This window comes from Spodoptera frugiperda, chromosome 11 (genome assembly GCF_023101765.2).
Source record: "Spodoptera frugiperda isolate SF20-4 chromosome 11, AGI-APGP_CSIRO_Sfru_2.0, whole genome shotgun sequence".
In the NCBI taxonomy this organism is placed as follows: Eukaryota; Metazoa; Arthropoda; class Insecta; order Lepidoptera; family Noctuidae; genus Spodoptera; species Spodoptera frugiperda.
Genome location: NC_064222.1, coordinates 75,212 through 92,600, shown reverse-complemented (window position 1 = coordinate 92,600; position 17,389 = coordinate 75,212). Strand labels below are relative to the sequence as shown.

At 35.3% G+C, this 17,389-nt stretch overlaps 1 protein-coding gene across 5 annotated transcripts in view; it reads right to left on the bottom strand.

The window, feature by feature from the left end:
- LOC118274484 (ubiquitin carboxyl-terminal hydrolase 32) overlaps positions 1–17,389 on the bottom strand; it is a 43,670-nt gene that overhangs the window by 19,907 nt on the left and 6,374 nt on the right. For all 5 annotated transcript variants that reach the window (XM_050696909.1, XM_050696911.1, XM_050696912.1 and 2 more), the window contains exon 4: positions 8,934–9,162. In XM_050696909.1, the coding sequence (XP_050552866.1) occupies positions 8,934–9,162 (229 nt within the window). The remainder of the gene's footprint in view (positions 1–8,933; positions 9,163–17,389) is intronic.

The following is a 17,389-nucleotide window of genomic DNA, read 5'->3' as shown; positions in this document are numbered from 1 at the left end:
ATTGGAAAATGTATAACATAGATCGTAAGACTGAAATGAGTTTGGTTTTAATGACAAACAAAATACAAGATGCATGCTTGATAAAAAAAGACAGAATAAATGTCGTACTGTACAAACTACATGTACAAGTCATATCGACTTTTTTTTAAATACACAATAAAGCCCGTCTGATTACAGAGGATCCATATTTCGTGCCATGAATAATGAATTAGATGAAAACACAATGACACAATTTCAATCAACTTGAGAGAATCATCAAACAATTGGAATCTTGAGTGTAATGTGTGTTATCTTGATAAGCGCCTCATTACAGTAATATATTAATAGTATCGTATCGAGTGATAATATGCGCACATGTAAATATGCATGTAGCTGATGTTTCAAGGACGATACGACTAATTATAATTCTAGAACTTTCTATTAGATACCATTTTGGGGGAAACTCCCTAATTTATCTCTGAAGAGTGTGTTGTACGTCAGAGGCATTTAATGATTATCTATTCCTTAGTAACGATTTTGTTCCAAAAACAATTGCCAAGAACTGGGTTAAGTAACCATTAAATGACTCTGAATACGGCGGTAAGTCTTCAAAAGAGTGCGATGGCCATTGCGCCACAATAGGTAATATTTTTATATTATTAGTAATAAAACCCAAGGTTTCAACAGCAATACTAATAAGTTAACGATTAATGCGATTTGGCTCATTTTGCTTCCCTGTCTATTTCCTTCATCCGCATTTGTCTTACTGAGAAAAAGCATGCCAATATATTGTAGCATAACATACGGCACTAATATAAAACTACACACAACATGACTGGCAATTTAATATAAACAGGACAAAAAAAATGTGTCTTCATTCAAATAACATTTAATGTAATTCTATTCCATTCTTAAACTACGGCATTCGACCCCAGAAATTCAAATCGAACACAGATGACGGTTACATAACGTCCAAAGATGCCCATATGCGTCACCACTGTTCCAGTAACCTTTTAGCAGATTCAAAACCAAGGTCCTAACGAATTAATTAACTCCATACATGTCCGCGATACGGTTCTACCAACACTATCTCCGCTGAATGATATTAATACAAATTATCTATTTAAAAACCTATGGTTTATCAGTTGAATGGCACCAATCGAGGACTAGATAGCTTTGTATCTATTATTTTACGGCTACAGATTAACTTCGTGATTTTTGTAATGAATAAGTGTTTTTTCCTCATTGTTCTTTACTTTACTTGGAAGTGAATGATTCATAAGTTATTGAAAATTATAATTAGTCGAGGTTGTTAAGCAAAGAAGAAAGGAATGAATCTGATACTTTGTTAGGTTACCTAGCTAGGAAGCCCTGTCTTTTATGCAGAACTGTAATCTTGAATACTTAGTATTTTTAGCATAATTAACATATTTTATTGCGACGATAATAGACCTTGTGTAGATTTGCAATGAATATATTTTTGAATGTTCTTTAACAAATCAATATGCACCAAATTATCCTCATTATGTGCCTAATCTTTTCCCACAAAACCATCGTCATTACTAATCCAGTAATTCTTTAACAAACTATAATAATGTGTTTAATGATTAAACGACGACAATAATTTAAGAGCACGTTACTGTATGACACATACATTGTTAATGCGCTCCGGCGACGTATAAACATTGAGACGCGAACGTAAGCAACAGGTTATGTCACCTGCACCTCATAAACGATTCATAACCAGTCCACACTTTAATGACAAGAGTGCACTAATTAGCTTCTTGTGTACTCAAACAAATGGTAATGAAAGTAACTATATTGTAAAACTGACGTGTCCATAATCGACACAAGCGCCATCTGGCTTCCGCAAAAATGTGATAGGTGAAAAGTTTGGAGAAATGGTGGTCAAATTCTAAGCAAGGAAAGTTTAATTCTATTTAACGTTACATTTCCTTGATATTAATGTCTATCCGTACACTTCTATGTATAAACATTTAAATTGATCATAGATATACATAGGTAAAGAAAAAGTAGATACATATTATAATATTATTTTTTTTATCTTCAGCCTATATCAATGATGTCAGGCACACAATTCGTACGGCTCATAGTGAATGACATCATATGAATGGAAATCGGATAAGCAATACACTGCGGGTTCCGTAATGAAATTCTGAATAGTTGTATTTGGGTCAACTTAATAAACGTCCCGATAGAGCTACAGACAGGCGACTGCCGAGTCTCATTCGGGAACATTTCATTTATTACTATTGAGGTTAGTTTTCTCCCTGGAGTAGGCCTTTAAATTAATATATCTACATCCTCACATAAGGGACAATTTAATCAACGATGAAAAACGTGTAAGTTAATAATTTCTCTACACAATTATCCTCCTTATTAGAAAAAACACATCATCTCAATTTTGGCTAAAGAAAGACCATTTACACCATTCTACATCTTCAAATGATTGTTCACTATAGGCTCGCTAAGTCCCTACTTACAAATTCCCATCACAACCGAACAAAGACAGATTAGCTGGCAATAGTAAAGAAATGGATATCTCGTCGGTTAGTCAGTACAGTCGCGTCCCACGTGGTAGGCGTCTCATTTGCAACGCAATTAGTCGCGGCGTGGCAGATGAACAATGCCGTCGCGACGGCCTTCGACGCCCGGACATTTCTTTCAAATTGTGTGCTGAATAGGACTGAGACCCTTATGTTACAGTAGGTACTTAATTATATTTTGTAATTTTCAATTAAAGAAAACTTTTACTAAGGCTATTACGATGAATCAAAAGAACTGCACAAAAGATCAGTAGTTTTTGGCTCCGTATTTCATGAAATATTTCTGCAGAAGAAATATAAAAAATAATGCGTGAATGAAGAGAAAATATGTAAATATCATAAGTTCATGTGTCTGTGGTACCCCAGGGGACAAAAGTAACCATCAGACCACCACAAATAGGACCCAGTAGGGCTGATGCCTGATCCGGAGCTGCGGATTACCTAGTGGATTTACCGGGGCTGCAGTTCGAAAAGCAGGAGTAGGAACGGGGTGGATTTTAGTCAGAGTCTGACACTCCCCCTCGCCCAAGGCAGAAAAGAACAAAAATATGAGGATTTCCCCTTCAAAAAAAGGACAAAAATATGAGTTTACTTATGTGAACCAGTTTCTATCCGAGGTTCTTCTATCGGTATTCAGTAAAATACAGATAAAATTTGCGCTTGACCGACCTAAAACAGAGCCACCATTATCAATATCACTAAACAAAAAAAAATGCTCTCAAAATTCTTTGCTAGATATCTCAGGCTCATAAAACAAAAGTAAGTTATCAAACAGTTATTTATTCGGCGAGTGATAACGAGACGGCATTGACCGGTGACCTTGAGACGCTGGAAGGAAGCATCTAATCGTCTGAGTCAAATTTAGATTAACTTGACCACGAACACCGGATAAATTAGCTGCATTAACTTTAGTGTTTGACTAAAATATTAATCTACTAGCTGACCTGGCAAATTTCGTACCACATACAAACATTTTAAACCTTCCCTGGACTTCTATACATAATTCAAAATTTGCCAAATCGGTCCAGCTGTTCTCGAGTTTTAGCGAGACTAACGAACAGCAATTGATTCTTAAATAATAGATGATGACCATCATGATTCTACTCTTAATTTCGTCCTACGATTAAGTCCATATTTCATCAAATAATAGAGAAAAAATATATATGATTATAAAACATAGATAATAAAAACATAGCGAAAGATAATTGGATTTCATCTCCCAGTCAGAAAGTACAGATAATAATATATTCTTTTATATTCCCAGCCTTAATAACGTGGGATGGTTTACTTTACGCCAAACAAATGTTATTAAGTTCTGTTGTACTAATATAATATGCCAAAATATCAACATGCCTATTACATTTTTGAAAGATAAAGTAATATTAATGAAATTCGAAACACGTGATGGCCTTGATATTAGGTTCTTTCCGAAATCCAAACGCGTAAATTAAAAAAAGATTTTTAAGCAGTCAAGATGTTATTCTAGGTTCATTATGTAAGCAAAACAAATGAAGGCTGTGCTTGTGCCAATACGGAAGTGTAAGTAAGGACAGGTGTCGGGAAGTGAGCTGACAACCCTATGTGGACTGTGAGAGACTGACAGACTGATACACTCATCCTGTGACTGAGTCGGAAGTAGAATTAGTATGCTTCAAGTGTAAGGTACTTTTACTTGGCTGACACTACCGCGTTTAGGATAAAGAAAATTTTCCCTGAAGATGTAATAATACGTGGTCGATACCACGTACTACTAACGTATTAAAACCTAACGGCCAAATGCTAAAACTATAGGACATGATTACAGTCCCCCAAATCAGATCTAAATGTATAGGAAGGAAAAATCAATAAAGCGAAATTACCAATGTAAGCTTGACAATAAGTGACGTCCATAGAACAATAATGGGTAAATTCACTCTAACTTCATCTATATGTGTGTGCAAAACAATGTACACGTCCTTACATCTATTATTCGCAAAGCCGGAAAACAACAAAAACAGTGTGACGTATGTCATATCACCTTGATCTAATGACCCACAGCAATGAGCCAAGTCGACTTCTTGCGTCTCCTTCATTGTGTATTAAGACAAACCGTGTCAGGGACCCTTTTTGTTTTTAATCCGCACTTCCGTACGAATAAAAAAGTTACATCAATGGGTATTACAAACTTGGAATGTATTTTATTCTATTGTTTACGTTGAGTAGTAGTTGGGGGGAATTTGTCGTTGTTGACTGTACTAGTGACAAGAATAAGAACATTCAAATAGTTTTATTTAGATTTGTAAAAATGTCAGTAGTATGAGTAATTCATATTACTCAAGTCAGAACATGTACGTCTCTTCATTTACGTCTAACTGATAAAAGGTATTACACAAAATTGCCTACTTTATAAAACCTACGTCATGTTCTAAAGATAAATAATTATGAGTCTAATCTCAAATCAAAAATGTCGCATACTTTCAATAAAACAGGCATAATGTTAGGTAGCGAATAAGGATAGTCATTTCGCTGATCTTAGTCAAAGGGCTTTCCAAATACGTAGGTATAATTAATTCACTCGGTACTATGATGCACCTATATACGTAGGCGCAATTACGTGTAGCTAGGCCCTACAATTTTCCCCACCTGCGTCATGTGACATAAATTGCACCGTTTTCCTTCCTTCCCCCTTTCTGTTTCTGAGTGTTTCTTGCTCAATCTCAAAAGGGGACAGAACATTTTATAATGTCATAAGTTAATGTTTAAATTCTACTTGATATATTTCAGTATCATTGTCGTCTTTTACTTATTAACTTTCGTCAATATCTAGTTACGTTATATCCAGTACAGGATAATATAATAAGAGACCGCGTCCAAGGACTGGCTTGGAGTATGGCAATAGACTGAAGGCGATAACTGGACTGCCTTACATCCACAAAAAAAGAATCCTTGGTGGGGTCCAATACTAAATTAAAACTTATACCTAACTAACTTTCCACTCAAGTAACAAGGTGAAGTCTTTTCAGTCAAGTTGGCTGACACAACTAAATCAAGCAAAACCTGTTATTTCCAGAATCTTTTCCTTCCTAAATGTTTACTTTGATAATACCATCAGAGTTGTTTGTTATTTGTCATTTAGCGTAGGTTCTAATTACACACTAAATAGCCTAATGTAGGAAAATATTATATTGCACATACAAATCTGTTTATTCATCATGCGCATCTAGGTACCCGCGAAAATAATTTTATATGCAAATTATACTTAGAAAACTCTCAAAGATGTGTAAGCCTGCAAATGTCCGGTACAACTACCTGACGTAGCAACTACAGTGCGTCACGATCCTTACAGTCTTCTTTAGATTCCATCACTGTAATGCATCTAGTATTATAAGCACTCTGAACCGTGGAATTTGTCACTAGTGAATATCAGTACCACTACGACCCACAAATTCGATTTATAGTAAAGGTCCAATTGTAATATAGATAAACGAATGAATAAATCATTGTTTTACTTAATTCAAGGATCCAAATTGGCGCTGTTGTGTGGAATAAAAAAAAAATTAAGTACAGTCAGTAGCAATAAAATGTATCCAATCCAGTTCCACATAGCAAGACGTTTACGCATACAAAAAGAAAAATATAAAGTGCAGGGTATAAGTGGTATGACGTCAAATTCATTAAGAGCAAGATCAAGGTCTCGTTTACACTTCCCGGGTGAAGCAGTGTCATTTTCAATAATAGCTACTTGGAATGTATTTCAAGTCCACTCCTAAATTACCAGGAATTTAATGGTCGTGTCGCCAACAATATTTAAACCATCTCTTAAGAGTTACTTATGTTTACTAACTTAAACTAAGCGTCTGGTAACCTGTGTGGTTAATTTTTTTAAGTGTCACCTACCTTAACCTAAGGGTTTCTTAAAATTTAAGACAGGTTTGTGAAAGCCGTCTTTAGAATGAGGAAAGAGGAAAGAGTGGACATAATATGAATATGTACGCTTCCGAGATCCATTCAAGGAATACAAGATATTAACATCTATTACGTAAAATCGTAAATAATGACAACATTTTCCTTCTAACTGTACTTACGCCTACATTAAAAATGTCGTCACCGTGTGTAAACAAGAGATAGCCGTTTCATTAAGTACTAATTAAATAATCGTCAGCAACATTGAACTTCAGAGATTATGGACCATGTGCTATTGAGCGAAAAAGGTGAAGTAAGGAACCTCGAAGTATTAATTTCTTTTTAAAATACGATTTATATCTGTCATTTAGGTACTAGGTCAGTTTAAAGTGTAAACCACTTCACGTGTTGGAAAGCAAGCAAGAAACCCCATATTTTATTTGGGCCATTTCCATTATTAGTTTACGTTGATCGCTATCACCCCCAAAACGAGCTAATAGATAAGGGAATCGCTGAATGCAGGACTCCAACCGACCGATTCGTAAGTCATTGGAGAAGGCCTATGATACATAATGGGTATCTTGTGACATTTAACATGTACAGATAATTTATATAGCATAGAAACAGGCGTTTGCGGAAATCCATACTACACTAACAATACAATAGATTTTTAGTTTTCATTCCGCTTATAGATGTATTTTTAGCATGCGGTCTGCACTGTTAAGTTATCCTGTGATCAAAATCGTACTCGATAATCGAATTGACTCATAGTTTCAGTTGGCATCCACTTGACAAACAAAACAGAAACATAGACTTGAATCAAATACATAAATAACACTACTATGAACAACAACCGGTAATTAATAAATTAACGACCAGTTTTATATTGCTTTGTACTGAAATTGTGACCAGTCTGACCGGTGACCAGTTCCGAAACAACACATGTTAATGTTGTCAACACGAAACTTTCTTAGGGCATTCGCATAAATCTTAGTAAAGTAACTTGATAAAAATAAATATTATGGTCATAACAGGTTTTAATATGTGGCAATTTCGAAATGGCTACAGGTTTTTCTTTGCACTCATATTATTAAAACAAATCCCTTTATCACAGAAATAGGGGGTGCCACTGTATGCAGGTTGCTTCTAACCGGCTGATCTGTAAGTCATTGGGGGTGGCCAATGTCCAGCAGTGGAAAATGATATGACAACCCAACCAACAAAAGGATGATGATTATACAAAAATAGATGAAGAAACAATTACTTTACATTGTACTTTTTTGGGACAGCCATCACAAAACCACTGCAACATGAAAACACCGGAACACCGAAGTCCATTCGTCTTAAGGACATGAAACTATACTGTCTTGAAATCCCAAAAGGAAATGAAACAGAAGATATCTTTATAAGGAGAAGAAAAAGAAGTGTTCTTTTGCGTACTGTAAAAGTGGTGACGAGAACTCTCTTTCAATCATTAAAGTGTTATAAAAATAACAAAAAGTCTGACATCACCTACCTACCCAATATATCACAGTATTATTTATGTATGTCTGTACATATACTGCAAGTGACGGGGCCCGGCGCACACGATCGCCAACTTTCCTCTCAGATAAGGAAAGAAGCAAAGCAAGTGTACAAACGAACAGGTTTCTTACCAATATTATGTGTCGTTTATTTTTGGTGCCATTCGATAACTGACGTCATTCGGTACCCATATTGGGAGAAATTGTCGGAACTAAATCAGTACCTACTAAAGTATCTAAAACACACTACGAGCTAAAGCTACAACGCATCTATGTACTTATTATTCTCGTAAAACATTGTTTTGCACCGACAAAAATAGTTAAGATGCTATAAATTATAATATGGTTAGCTCTGAAGAAGTTCCTCATTTCAATCGAGCTACGACACGACATAGTTTCAATATTTTTATAAGAGCCAATGTCATTGCAATACCATTTTATTTCTAGTAGCAAAACGTACTTTGTCAGTGGGAGGAACTAATAATATACCTAAATGTAATAACTAACAAATATTTATCACAGAATCAGGATGTTCGGTGGCAATGTTTACTCTATGTACAAATCGCTTCAATTAACAATGACGGGGCGACACACTCGCACGTTTGTACACAATGGAACAATAAAATACATACGTATGTGTAGATAACAGACACGAGCTACATTTTGATTGGAATTTTGTTAAACAAATATGTAACGAATATGGAATCCAAATAATGGCTCAAACATCTTATAAGCTTATTAACTCGCAATATTTAGAACATAACTAATAAAATAGGTTCACCCCCTAATACATGGGACTTATAACACAAATGGTGAAGTGGGTGTACATTGTATGGCGGCCTTACGTGTCGTAATGTGCACCTCTGCCTACCCCTTCGGGGATAAAAAGGCGTGACATTGTTTGACTAATAAAACTAGCGGCCCGACCCAATAAAGACTAAAACTAGGTAAAGACCAAGTAAGACATAAAAGAACAACTTACATTTAAGTCTCTCAGTCCGTGGTCCTCTGCAGGCCGCGCTGAGGCCGCAGCACAGCTCCTTGAAGTCCACATGGCCATCCCTGTTCTCATCGAAGGCGAGGAACGCTCCCGCCACGGCTGCTGCAGGGAGCGGCGGCGACAGGAGAGGCGACAGGCTTTCTGCATCCAACTGCCCCGTTGGTGCAGCATTCCTTAGCGTCCAGAAGCATTTCTCTAGCTCTATTATATCCTGAAATATTGTGGTCTATTAGTTTCATTGTTCATATTTTAAGGAGTAAGGATCAATACGCATCTGTGTGTCTCAAGTCATAAATCTGCTGACATTTAATCCCAAGATCCCTTGCCAAGCAATCGAATTTGCGACCAATTTACAACCATTATATTTAAGTAATTATGTAAAAGAAAAACAATTTCTACACATTTTTAATAAAACGAAATCAAAATTGTTATCATAATAATTTCTACGAAACATTTGCGCGGTTATTTCGTCACCTTTTTATTTACATTCTAACACTGTTAGCTACCTGGAAAGATACGGAGAAGACAATATATAAACACACGATAATATCTTTTATTTTCATACTTCATACTTTTTATAACGATGCCCTTGAAATATTTCTAAGTACTACAGACTACAGGTGATATTACAGACGCACCTTATTTGTACAATGTGTGTTTTTGTTAGCCTGTATAGAAACTGCATCATTGCAATGCAAATTATTTGCGTGGACAATCTACCAGTATGGAGAGACGTGTAGGTCTCTTATATCAGAAGGATATGCCGATATGTATTTAACACATTTAAGTACGCCTTGAGATGGGACCATATAAAAAAACACTTGGTTTCCACTAGTTCGGTTTTAAATCCTACGTAATAAAATATGATTGAAAACCAATGGATGATGAGGAGTATTCACAAAGCCGAGAAATATATCAGAAAAAAGAAAGAAAGAAAAAACATTTATTCCACACGTTAAATAAACAAGTGTCATGTATAGTTTACACAAATATTTGTTAACACATAAATTTTTATAAAAAAAAATGTCCCAAGTTTGCGGTGAAATGGGATCAGTTCAGCATGTGCAAGACAGGGCCTTGCGCTGGTATTCTACTGGCCACTTAGGTGACTCACGAATGTACAAGTTTTTACTAAATCAACAAAACGAGGCCTATATGGGTATAGGCTTCCCCGATTTGTATACCATAGGTAAATCTGTGCTGAAATAATGAATAGAAAAAGAGCCTATTGCTACCCAGTGTTATTGAAATTACCAAATGGAAAAGTCCCAAAATAACACTTGCCCGAGGTAGTACATAAATAAAACATATTTCTATGTGTTTATTGGGTAATAAGTACCAACATGTTCGCAAATAGCCAAACATTTTTATAGCTAACCGTAACAAGACAACGGCGTATTGTCTACACTCTAAAACAATCAACGAGTAAATACTTTTCGCATGTAAATCGTCAAGGAAGTCGTATTGTGGTTACATAATAGGTTTTCCATTTAAATAAACTAGTTATTTCGACGAGTGGACGAGTTTCCTGGCACCAGAGTGACTATGGAAAATTGGAAAAGCTACTTTCCAGTTTATAAGTTATATACTACTTTCGCGTGTTTTCATCTGTTCTGTTCGGCTCCTTTAGATCACAGCGTGATGTTTTAGCGTATAACTTGCCTATAAATGAACTATACAATACAAAAATATTTTTTCAAATCGGACCAGTAGATCCGGAGATTAACACGTTTAAGAAACCAATAGAAACTTCTTTTTATACTAAGTATAGCAAAAAAAAAGTAAACAGTATAAAATAACGACTTTTGGTAAACGATGTTCCATTAAACTAAGAATTTACTAAGAGGATAACTATATCAGTAATTATTTAGGTTTTCTACATAATTGTTGAAGACTGACTGACAGACTGTTGATAAAGCGAAAGAGGTAGATGTAAGATTCGTAGCAATTGGCGTTCCATTGTCTCTGCCTACCCCCATGGGAGACAAGCTCGAGGTTATGTATGTACGTATGTTGCATACGAGGATTTCATATTACATCAAATCAACATAGAGACCCATAAAGTAAGGAACTAGGTTGAAAGACCGACAGTGAAGCTAAGCGCCACAGATAGCATATCACAGACTATTGTGTAACAGTCAATTAAACTCTACTAATTAACACCGTGTTTCAAGTGCGCATTTTTATCAGTCAAACACTCCATGAATACTACTGATAACACCATTGAAAAGTGATAAAAAAAAACAGTTTTAGAAAAAATATTAAAGACAAGATTATTTATCTGCTAACATGTTATTTATAGTTGAATTTAACAGGACATTAAAATTGCAACTGGTTTTCCAAAGTCACCTCAATTATAATGGTACTAAGTAAGTAGTATCATAAGTGTAATTATCATTACATTGCATTGCATAAATAAACTAGACGTTAGAATAAAATGTTAGGTCATATAAAACTTTTAACCGAAGTATTAAACATCAACAGCTTATAAGTGGCCACTGCTAACCAAAGGCCTTTTCTCACACTGAGAAGGTTTAAGTAATTCACCACGTTTGCTCAATGCGGGTTGACGATTTACAATTTATAATTAAAAACTATTATATACCTCCTTCAGTTTGTCAGTGACGTCTCACTATTAGCATATGACTTGGAGGAAAATCAATTGGTACACGCCGTTGCTTCGTAGGTTTTGAACCCGTACTTATGAGAAGTCTGTATAGTGGAGCGCCTGGGGGTTTTCACCTCGGATTAGAGTTACAGTGAATGAATTAATATGATCGATGTGGGATATTGTTTTTTAAACTATAAATTGCAATGTTTACCCAAAATTTTTTTGTGCACTCCATTTTTTTATTGTTTAAACAAATTATTATAAAAAATTAATGTTTGACCATATATTTTCACTTTAAACAGTATTTTTTTTTTATTTATATGTTAAATCTTACCTGAGTAGACATATAGGAACATTTTTCAAAGATACCTGTGTATAAAAATAGCAGTATCTCGAACAGGTAGAAAAACGTGGAGGAGAGCGGAGCGACAGTTGCATGTACAATGGAACTTCTTGGCAGTTTAATTATAAATGAAACGCACTTTATTGTATACATTGAAAAAAATACGGTAATTAATTATGACTAATGAAAAGAAAAAAAATATTTGTACCAAATCTGTTTATAAAATATATTACATGGTTGTCTATATCAAATATTTTCTTCTACTTCATCTATCTGTATAATAGGTGAAGTATTGGAACAACTATTTCCGCTGCACTGTACATGATCACTGCAGTATAAACTACACTCGCGAGCAACCAAATCGAATCAACCTACATGTGCGCATTCGAAGATGTTTTCTTAAAAATATACTGAATTGCTTTTAAAAACCGTATACCATTAGAAAGTTACAACTTCAGCTTTATATTGGTACCATTACCTATTATAAAAATTGTATCAGTACTTTTTAAAATATTTTACTTAATTCAGCGGACTAGAGTATTTGCTCACTACGACTCCAAAATAACACAAATTACCCCTATAAAACCTCCACATTAAGGTTAACTTTATCCGTGGCTTATCGAAAGTTGATCGTACACATCTCCGGTTTTTTATTTCCAAAAATTTTGGATACGACACCAGAAGAAGCCGCTCAAGTCGCTCTACTGGAACAAGGACTAAGTCAGCGAAGAGTTGCTGCTCATCTGAGTTTGAGCCAATCTGCAGTATCAAGAGGGTACAGGTAGTATCAAGATACTAGTGCTTCAATCGAAGACCAAGAATAAGCCGCCACCGGTCCACCTCGGAGAGAGACGACCGTTTTATTATTTCAACTTCGTACGAAATCGTCACTTAACTGTCGATGTTTAACAGGAACTCAGAAGAGTTCGATTGTCAGCGAGTGGACAGTACTAGATGGTTGAAGGAAGCCAACCTCACCCCTAAACGGCCTACCACAGGCCCGAAATTGACGACCCGCCATCGGCAAGCGCGCATTCAATTTGCCCGAGATCGATTGGAGCATAGAGCAATGGAGGCCAGTCTTATTAACTGCCGAATGCAGAATGTGTCTGCACGGTAGTCGTACGGAACGCCGGGCGAACTGGCCAGGTGTTCTCGGGCAATATAAAGCTGAAGTTGTAAGCTTTCTAATAGTATATCGGTTTTTAAAAGCAATTCAGTATATTTTTAAGAAAACATCTTCGAATGCGCACATGTAGGTTGAGTCGATTTGGTTGCTCGCGAGTGTAGTTTATACTGCAGTGTATCATGTTTACAGTGCAGCGGAAATAGTTGTTCCAATACTTCACCTATTATACAGATAGATGAAGTAGAAGAAAATATTTGATATAGACAACCATGTAATATATTTAAATAAACAGATTTTGTACAATTTTTTTTTCTTTTCAAGTCATAATTAATTACTATAATGTATACAATAAAGTGCGTTTCATTTATAATTAAACTGGCCAAGAAGTTCCAGTCATAGCAACTTTCCGCTCTCCCCTCCACGTTTTTCTACCTGTTCGAGGCTATTTCAGAGGTATCTTTGAATGTTCCTATATGTCACTCAGGTAAGATTTAACATATAAATAAAAAAAAATACTGTTTAAAGTGAAAATATATGGTCCATTAATTTTTTATAATAATTTGTTTAAACTAAAAAAATGGAGTGCACAAAAATATTTTGGGTAAACATTGCTTTATAGTTTAAAAAACAATATTCCACATCGATCATATTAATTCATAAACTCTAATCCGAGGTTTTACGGTTTTGATGCTCCAGGCACTAAGTAATCTGACTCCAATAAATTCTTCGTACCATCATCATATCAACCCCAAGGCGCATCCCACAAGACAGTTGAACATAAACCTCCCCAATGACTGATCAAATGCATTTCTAATTGTAACACAACTTATCCTATAAAACGACTCTATAGCTTGAAAACCTTTTCTTATTTAACTTTATCTTAAAGTATAAGCTTATAATTATCTTAAAATATCCTCAACGAGATCTCTAGGGAACGACTATTTAACTGCGAACAAAAATTGCATAACATGTTATTCAAATGTCCAAGTTAGACATAATTGCGGCCGTGGTCTCGGTTCGGCCATATAATTTGCTACTTAGTTACATTTGCAATTACAAAATATTGGTAATGAAGGGAAGTGAAGGCCCAGATACCGTGAAATGTCATTGATAATGCTTCTAACTTTAGTCTGGTATAAGTAAACTAACATGGATTGATTGAGCTAAAGAATTAATGAAATGTTGAATATTATAAGTACAAATACGTCTTGATTGACCCATTTTTAACAAACGTGTAATCTAGTTTCGTAATACCGTCGCTTGTAACAGATATCCTGATGAAACTACCGGAAGCTAAACTAAAAACAAGCTAGATGACTACGCGAATAAAAACCAATCAGTTTTTGTCCGTTTGTCCGTTTAATCCGCAGTTAAAATAAACTGTATAATTGACTTCACATCAAACGATCGGTTCCAACTTCAGCGAGCACTCAAACTATTTTCAATGGCTTTAAAAAACGGCACAAAAACATGCAATTTCATTCACTGTGGAAAAGCACTTTAAACATTTTCAGTGTGGGGTAAAAGCCGCAATTGAAAAAAAAGCGCTTAACTTCCCCGTCACACACTGTTGCAAACGCTTTGAAAGCGCTAAAAGCGATGGAAAGCTTTATACCAAACTAGCAACCACTCTACATAAAGTCCGATTAAAAAATGTATCGCTACAAAATAGGTCGATGATGGTTTATCGTCGATGAGTATCTAGTCGATTTCAATCTGATTGTTTATCATGTTTAATTAAATGAATGAGTCATTCATGACGGACGGTTACATTAAACTAATTAATTTATTGCTTATTAGTAATGTTAGCGCTACTGACGATGACGAACTTAAATAATCGGAGGCAGTAAAAGAAAAAAGACGCTTGCTCAATGCGGGTTGGCGATATCAAACTTATAATTAGAAATTATAAGCCCAGGTTTACCCACGATGTTTTCCTTCACCATTTGTCAGTGGTGTCTAAATAATCTTAAAAAGTACATATAACTCGGAAAAGTCACATTGGTACTTGCTGTTGGTAAGTTTCAAACCCCTGCATGAGGGTGCCTCATGCATGAAAAACTCAACATGGCCTCCATTATAAATTTTCACTGTAAATCCTGTAATATTCTATATGAAATAAGAAAGAATGAAAGAGTATTCTGCTCTATATATTACTTATCACAACAAAAGATCATCTATAAAGTGTCACATTACATCAATTTCGTTGAGACAAGCAAATAACTTCAATCAGTGTCTCATATAACGTATGGGAGATTGGAGAGTACTGAGAGTGTATTGCCTCGTGGAATCTGCCGGGTTCAAAGATCAGACGGAGCCACTCATGAGATACAACAGCTCACCATCCCATTGTCCGACCACGTAATAGGTCACTTCCTTTAGTTATGCGTAGCTATGTCATAAGAGGACCATTATTTGTTACTATTTAATAGCCATTATTAGACAGCAGTTTGTAATCTAAAGGTTTCTTGAAAGTTTATGTTAAATCATTTATTTCCATTTGAATATACATCAAACTTACTGCCGCACTCAGAGACATTTAATGATTACTTAAGCTATTCCTTAGTAACGATTTTGTTGTGAAAACAATGGCTAAGGACTGGGTTAAGTAACCATTAAATGATTCTAAGTATGGCAGTTAGTAGTATTTACTATCAGCAATATTAATTGCAAAACCTATAAGCCATTTCATTACCATACGTTATCGAAAATTATCTAAACAACATTGTAGGTTATCATTTACTATCAAAGTATCAATTTCATAAACATTGAATGCTTTAAATTCCATTAAATTGTACCAATTTGTTTGTAATCAATAATCATTCGTACGTTATGGACAAATAATTGTTTGACCTGAATTAATATGAAATTAGTTTATTAGTGCTGTTGATATGGTGACAATTGATATTGTACGCAAATATTATTTATTCAACATTAATATAGTTTCATTGTTACGTGTATTTAGTATTTACCAATACTAATTCACTTTCTGTCAGTCTGTCAGTGATAGAACGCGATACAATAAAAACAATTTACTTTCATAATGCTCACCGGAAAAATGGTGGACATAAAGAATCGTACATTTTATTAGACAAGTTTAAATTATTGCTTTGTTTATATTTTTAGAAAGTCGTTGCTTGCATTTCTGCAGGAAATCGTATTTTATTGTCCTCATCGTATCTTATGGTTCAGCACTTTTATTAATTGTTTTCTTTACAAAATTATGAAAACAAAGGCTATGTTTGTGATAAACTCAAAAACTACTGAACGTATTTTGATGCAGTTTTCAATAGTGGACGGAATGATTCACGCGGAAAAATGTAGTGTATAAATCGTAAAGTAAATTTGAATACTGCGGTCGAAGCTGCGGTTGGAAAGCTAGTTTATAAACTTAAATGCAGTGGAGTCGTCCATCCCGCATGGGGCCTAGCACTGAGTGGTACGACCTAAGGACCCTTCACGACCTTGGTAAGGTCACAGACTTGAATTCAAATGTCCTACATACAACTAATCGATAGCTGTAGACAGGAGGACGAATGAATGCTGTGTAAAGGGCAATATTTAGGTACCTACTATAACAACAACTAATATGTCTACCACGAATTTCACGTAATATTACTATATCTGTATAATAAATGCGAAAGTTTCTGAGTTTCTGTGTATATCTGTTGCTCAATCACGTCAAAACAGCTTAAGGGATCGGTATGAATTTTGTATAGGGGTAAATTATGGTCTGGAATAACACAACAAGCCGCTGGCAGAAGCTAGTACCTATTTGGCTAACAATACATATTTACTGAACTAAAATTACAATATTGTCATACAAATGACCGCAATAGACGCTGTAAAATTTATCATACAGAAAATTTACGTCCTCGCTATCAAGTACCGACAAACACAAATGCTTCAAACTCATTGACTAGAGGTACAGGACACTTCTTATAACAATTTTATTTCCACAACTACGTCTCATTCTCAATCGTCAAGCAGAGAACATACGAGAACAAAATGCACGTAGATAGGTACGTAAGTACGATATTTACATGCAAGATATTATCATGTCAAAAGTGCTACACTGTTGGCGAAGATAACGCACTCAAACAGATAGCGAATAAGTGACAGACTCTGTAAAAACATTGCCGGTAAACAACGTACGATTTGATAGCAGGCGAATGTACGTAAATGCTATCAAGAAAATAGGTACTTCATGATTCTATTCTAACCCCTAAATATATCTTTATTGAATAGTCCAGTAATCGAATTGACGAATCTCCTTTATAGAGGTGCCGCCCATTGATACTTGAAACACCAGAGGCGTACAAGTGCGTTGCCCGCCTTTTGGGGGTGAGCAATCC